Below are 6,854 nucleotides of genomic sequence, written 5' to 3'. Positions count from 1 at the left end.
TAATGTTCAAAATAGAAATGAAATACATGATTCACAGAAAATACAAAACATCAGTACGGTGATTCCAGAAATTGATGTCACTGAAGAACTTAAGTACGGATTTTTTTTAAATTGACATCGGATCTTGTCTCTGGTTCATTGGTATGCCGAATCTATTTATTAGAAACTGACTACTAGGGTGGTACAAGTGGCACAAGCTATTTATTTCTTTGCTCCCAGGGGTGGATCCGTTAAATTAGATAGAAAAAATTGGAATAAGGTCATTTTCGGTAAAACCATTTAAATTTATCACCTGCACGGGGTTGTTGTATGGGGGAAAAGTGAAGGTAATGGTCATCTTTGAAAAATTACGATACGGTATCCAAATTATTTATGACATTTATTGTGTGTATCAGATAGCTGACATTTCCTACTACACTTTAGAGTTCAAAAACAATGTCATATTATGGGTCACTGAACGTTCATAGTAATAGAAATGTCAAAAATGAGGGTAAAATAAAGAGTCTAAATTTTCCGCACGGTGGTAGTTGCGTATTTTATTAAAAAATATTTTTTGGACATTTATATACCAAATGAAAGAGCACTAAAAAAAGTAACTTTCGGCCGAAGTAACCATATTCATATTTTCAACGGTTGATAAAATTTTGGCCGGTTCAAAAAATTTCGAAAATTTACAAGTTTTTGGAAGGGAGCCTAAGATCCTATTAAACAATCAATAAACATGTTCCAGGGGTCAAGTAAAAACACAATGTGAGATACTTTTATTCGGTGTTTGAAATAATGATTACTTTTTACAATTCATTTATTTGAAAATCAATTACCATTAGTTAATGTAAATTGAAATTTTCAATTCATTGAATTGAATTTTCAATCACAGCGGACGGCAGTTCGCGCGAGTGACGAAACCACATTAGTGTGTTGAAAAGTCGAACTCGCTATATATACACGTAATATACGAAATACAGACCTAGAAGGTTGTTGGCCTCGGTTGATGTATGGTTGGAAAGCCCTTGGGCTATAGATCAAGAAAAAATATAAAAGTTTGAAAATCGGTCCACCTGTCTTCAAAATATGGTCCTTTCAAGAAAAGGGTCAAAATTCAGTTTCATGACCATAGATGGCACTAAATGAGGTGAAATATCGATATTCGAATTCTAGAGCTCAATACCTTTCCAACGATACCTCAAACGTCGAAATCGGTTAATCCGTTCGAAAAATTTATTATTTTAAAAATTTCATATGAATTTCTATGAAATATTAAAATGTCTGCCTGTGTGTCTGTGCACTTTTTTCGCGTACCTCTTTGAAACTTTCTGGGATTAAAGTACATAAAAAACTAAGACTTTTTTGTTCCGGCACTTTTCGATTTGACCGCCATGTTGGCCATGGCCGGCCTCTAAAAGTCACTTTTCGACTTTTTTTCCTATGGTCACCGAAGCGCCATGACTTGACACCCCCCGGACATATGCATATCATTGGAAAGGTCTTGAAGTGAGCTATCGATTGAACTCATTTGCAGTCCAAAAATTGGCCAAAAACCAAAAAGTTACCAGTTGGCCGGACACTTAATGGTCATTAGCTCGAAAACTAGCCTTTCTTGGTCACTTGAAAATTACATCAATTTTTAGGCCCAAGTCTAAGCTATAAAATGCCGCATAGCTCATATCTCAGAAAATTCTTGTTTTCGAGATATGGCCTTTGATATTGCGAATATGACCAAAAATGTTACTGTTAACATTTGAAGTATTTTATGGGCCAAAATGTACTCCAATGACTCTGTAAATATGCTCTGTGACTAGCCAAACAAAATTGAACAAAATATCGACCGTTTTGGATGGCTATTCCACCAAAAATCGGCCAAATGTACCAAAATTCGAATTTTCACAAAAATGTCTATATGTATGAAATATGAAATTTTAACAACAAATAACTACATGATTGATAGTTTCCTCGCATAAGATCGATAAAATACTGAATTTTATGTCCCCTCCCACCAGGCCAGAAGTTGGACTATCATCGGCAGAGGAGCATGCGGTTAGTCACAAATGAAATTAAAAGAAATCTACAAAAATGTTAGTATAAATGGAAAACTATGCAAAAGGTCTTGCAAAAATGGCCATTATTTCATACGGTCACTGTGGGACCTAGACTTGACATAACCAGGACATATGCATATTCGTTGGAAAGGTCTTAAAGTAAGCTCTCGAGTGGTGCCAATTGCGACTTAAAAATGTTATGTGGGGGTGGCCAAATTGGCCAAAAACCAAAAATTGACCGTTGGCCGCACACATAACGGGCATTTTTTCGAAAAAGACTGCATATATTCTCTTGAAAATTTCATCAATTTAAGCCCAAAGTTGAAGATAAAAAAATATGCATATCGCACACCACAGAAAAAAACACTTTTCCCCATTATTAACCACAATTTATATGATTTTGATCCAAAAATAACCAAAAGATCCATATTTTCATTGTATTTGAAAAAGATTCAAATTCATGTTTTCTTGAATCTTTAACATTGAAAATAGCGCTTACAAAACTATTGATATCAAATAAAAAATCTCTATCGAGGTGAAGAACGAGTGACGAAACCAAATTTTGAAACACAAAATTTCTGATATCAATTTTGTGACGAAAATAGTTGGTAGATATTTTTTCTGTGAACTGTGAATTTAAATTTAATATACATTTGTATATTCGGAACGTTGCTTCAATGCGTCAGTATGAACTCAAAGTAAAAAGAAGAAGATAGAATTTCTGCAACGTTTCGAATATACAAATGTATATTAAATTTATATTCACAGTTCACAGAAAAAATATCTACCAACTATTTTCGTCACAAAATTGATATCAGAAATTTTGTGTTTCAAATTTTGGTATCGTCACTCGTTCTTCACCTCGATAGAGGTTTTTTATTTGATTACCATTTACATTCAAATTGGGAAATGAATTGAAATTCATTTCAATTGCGTGTAGTTGCAGAGATTCTAGTTGGCTCCCATTTCTCCTGGCTCCTTCTAGTTGGCTCCTCAATTCATTTCCCAATTTGAATGTAAATGGTAATTGAAAATTCAATTCAATGAATTGAAAAAAATAAATTGAAAATTTCAATTTACATTAACTAATGGTAATTGATTTTCAAATAAATGAATTGTAAAAAGTAATCATTCTTGCGCCATCTTGCGTCTCTCCTCAAGAGTAATCATTTGCAGAAATAGTAGTCTGTGTTCGTATTTTGGCAGTCTAAAATCGTTCCAGGCCATTCTCCTTAGAGCATATAATAAAAATTGTTTTTGTATTGACTCAATTCTTTTGCACATATTGTCGTAGTGTGGATTCCATATTTCAGAATTTGAAAATTACAATTTTTTCCTTTGCAGATATGAGAAACACCCATTTATGTAGAATAATAAATGTCAAAGTCAAAAACAATTTTTCAACTCTCTCCAAGATGCTTGATGAAAATTGTGCAATTTGTATTTTATTTATTTAAATTATTTTTAATAAAACACCAATGCGAATGAACGTTGTCCGGTGCAGCTATTATTATTAATATGAATCACCTAATATTTGTGTTTATTCATCTTTACAAAAATTCTTTGGAGTTAATAAATGTTTGCGTTCAAAGAAAGAAAATATAAAAAAAATTATATAAGTAAAAGAAAAAATAAGTTAATCCTCTAGTGCATAACCCTGCCTTTAAACACAGATGTACGCAAAAACAGAAATTTGACAAAACAATTATCTTCCTCTTCGTTTATGGCAGTTTTATAGCAGTTTAAACAATGGTTTCGATTGTTCTCCAATTTTGTCAATAGCTTTTTTTGAGTAAACTATGCAATTTTTTGAATTTCGATTATTTTTAAAGGAATTTTTAACCAAAATAATCATTAAAAATAGTTCTCTTGCCGAAAAAAATTTATGCATGGGTTAAATTTGATTTAAAATGTACATATTAAAAAAAAAATGAATAAAAGCAGTTAAACTATTCTATAATATCTTCATAATTATTGAGTGGTAAGTTATTTGGTGGGATACTAATAACCGAAGGTTTTTGCTGTAAAAATGATCGCATCTCTTCAAAACGGTCATGGGATGGTTTTAGTTTTGATTTAAAATTGTCGGTAGAAGTTGTGGATGTTTCACACAACAGTATGTCTTCTTTCTTATCAAAATTAAGGATTTTTTCACGATCCATTCCCTTTGATAGCAAAAATTTCAATTCTCTTTCCTTCATTTTGGTTTGAATGGGAAGAATTTTCATTTTTAATTGTTTCAGGACTGGTGCAAATGATGATCGTGTTATCTGGAAACATGTTAATAATTTAATAGAAAAATATAGGAGAATATTTTTTACACGAAAATGTAGGCTTACTAGTAATGGTATTCAACTGCATGTTTTTGCCAAAAAAATGTCATTGGAAAAGTTTCAACTGCGAAGCGCATTGATTACAGGCGTTTGGTATGGTGAAAGATTCCATTTTTCTTCAAAATGTACTAGTTTATGCAAAATCGTGTGTCCATTTACACATGAAACAATATATTGTTTTTTTTTGGCACAAGCACGGAAAACCGAACACGGCACTTATAATTTGATACCATTACTTGTAAGGATGCCTTAGGAATTAAAACTTACCAGTTAACATCCCCAAAGGATTTTTTTCAATTTCCTATTGGATGTGGTAGAGGGGTCCAAAATAACACGTTTGGCATCATTTTTTTTTCCCCAAATTGACATGGGGTCTGGGTACGCCCTTTTGAAGTGTCAAAAATACCGTTTATGTGTTATATACGGTCATCTCTATCTTTTCAAAGACGCAAAATATTCGAATACTTTCTTCGGCAATGAGTAATTTTTCTTGAGGAATCCAAAAATGGGATCAATTTTTGGATTTGGAAGGTTTCCGACCCCATTTTGGTCATTGCCATGATGGGTTACTTCTGGGGTCTTTTTTACTCCCAAGGAGAGGTCATTGACCCTTCTTTGGTTATTTTTTTTTTGTCTCTTCAAGGGCTACATCATTGTCGAAGAAAGCATTCGAATATTTTGCGTCGTTGAAAAGATATAGATGACCGTATAAAACATAAAAAGAGGATTTTTGACAGTTCAAGGAAGCGTACCCAGACCCCATGTCAATTTGGAAAAAAAATTTGATGACAAACGTGATATTTTGGACCCCTCTACCACATTTGATAGGAAATTTGAAAAAAAATCTAACCACTGGGGATGTTTACTGGTTAGAAGTTTTTTACTAAAAATTGGACATCTGACCACTTTAATGTTACCTCCATATCAATACAGCTACATTCATCCTGTTCTGAAGGAGGAATATTTTTTCTTCTGATAATTTCATTTAGGCCATCGTTATCTTTGCAACTAATTGTGTCATAAATGCCAAAATATTCGTCATTTCTTTCTTCGATTACCAGATTTTCATTATCTTCAATTTCCATCGAAGTATTTGTAAAGTGTTCTGAACGACTTTGGTCGTCATCTTCGATCGGTGATTGCACATTTTGTCGGAAAAATTTGCTGTTTATCAAAATGAATGTTTCGAAATCACTTTTACAAATATCTAATGATGCCTTTGATTGTTCCATTCTTTTTGAAATATTTATCCATTCTCTATTAACTTCTATCCTATAAAAATATAATAAAAACATGATTTCTTCCATTAATTTTTCATTATGTAATTATTTAACGTCGAATATTTCTTGTACATACCCACTAAACAATTGTTGGAGCAAAATATAATATAATATAATATCGGGTATATAATTGATGGTCGAATGCCGGGTTGCAGATGTGTGTTGTTTCAGTCGAATTTAACGTCACAATGCAATGAAAAAAAGAGGCAAAAAGAGTTAAGCATAATAATAATAATTAATTGAAATCAATATGTTAATTAAAATAGAGAATCGACCGTTTTACCCAATCATGTTATCATCAACTGTGCGCTACACTCGAATTAAATTTATTTATAACAATGAATCAACACCAATAATAATTGTAATCAATTTGTTGGTAAAATTATTCTTACCGTGGGGTACTTTATACATAATATCTCAGATATTATGTACAAATCAAAGCCACAATATACAAGCTTTCGTAATAACTATTTTAGTTTATTAGGTAATAACATGTTTTCTTTTCTTCAATAGATTGATGCTGGTTGATCATTATTCATGAAAAGTGTGTCAAAAATTATTTGTTTCGCAAAACTATTGTCAGATTCAGTTTTCTTGTGAATCACAGCAGACGGCAGTACGCGCAAATGACGAAACCACATTAGTATGTTGAAAAGTCGACTCGCTATATATACACGTAATATGAATTCTCTAGAATAAATACAGCGTATGATACGGTCGCACACCAAAGGTTGTTTTTACATACATTTTTTGCTGTATTTTGTATGACGGTGTTTCGCTTTGAAATGCAACCTTTTCATACGCTGTTTTTATTCTATAGCAATCTTATACAAAATCCAGACCTAGAAGGCCGTTGGCCCCGGTTGATGTATGGTTGGAAAGCCCTTGGGCTATGGATCAAGAAAAAATATAAAAGTTTGAAAATCGGTCCACCTGTCTTCAAAATATGGTCCTTTCAAGAAAAGGGTCAAAATTCAGTTTCATGACCATAGATGGCACTAAAAGGTCATTGACTCCTAAAACATCGATATTTTTATTCTAGTGCTCAATACCTTTCCAACGACCCCCTAACCGTCGAAACCGATCAATTCGTTGGAAAAATTCAGCATTTTATAAATTTCATATGAATCCCTATGAAAAATCAAAATGTCTGTCTGTCTATAGATGTGCCAAATCCGATATGTTAATACATTTTGTATTATGAT

The 6,854-nt window shown here is 32.5% G+C and overlaps 1 protein-coding gene across 3 annotated transcripts in view; it reads right to left on the bottom strand.

The window, feature by feature from the left end:
- Window positions 1–3,523: 3,523 nt before the first annotated feature.
- Window positions 3,524–6,854, bottom strand: part of LOC116351090 — a 6,895-nt gene continuing 3,564 nt past the window's right edge. For 2 of the 3 annotated variants that reach the window (XM_031783143.1, XM_031783144.1), the window contains 3 exons: window positions 5,726–5,728; window positions 5,287–5,641; window positions 3,524–4,306 (listed from right to left, as the gene is read on the bottom strand). In XM_031783143.1, coding sequence (XP_031639003.1) covers window positions 3,986–4,306; window positions 5,287–5,641; window positions 5,726–5,728 — 679 coding nt within the window. In that variant the 3' untranslated portion in view covers window positions 3,524–3,985. Of the gene's footprint in view, window positions 4,307–5,272; window positions 5,642–5,725; window positions 5,729–6,854 lie in introns of all 3 variants that reach the window. The other variant, XM_031783145.1, reaches the window with a different exon arrangement.

This window comes from Contarinia nasturtii, unplaced genomic scaffold (genome assembly GCF_009176525.2).
Source record: "Contarinia nasturtii isolate CC-2019 unplaced genomic scaffold, AAFC_CNas_1.1 Cnas_scaffold_4671, whole genome shotgun sequence".
NCBI classification, from domain to species: domain Eukaryota; kingdom Metazoa; phylum Arthropoda; class Insecta; order Diptera; family Cecidomyiidae; genus Contarinia; species Contarinia nasturtii.
This window is presented reverse-complemented; position numbering and strand designations above follow the sequence as displayed.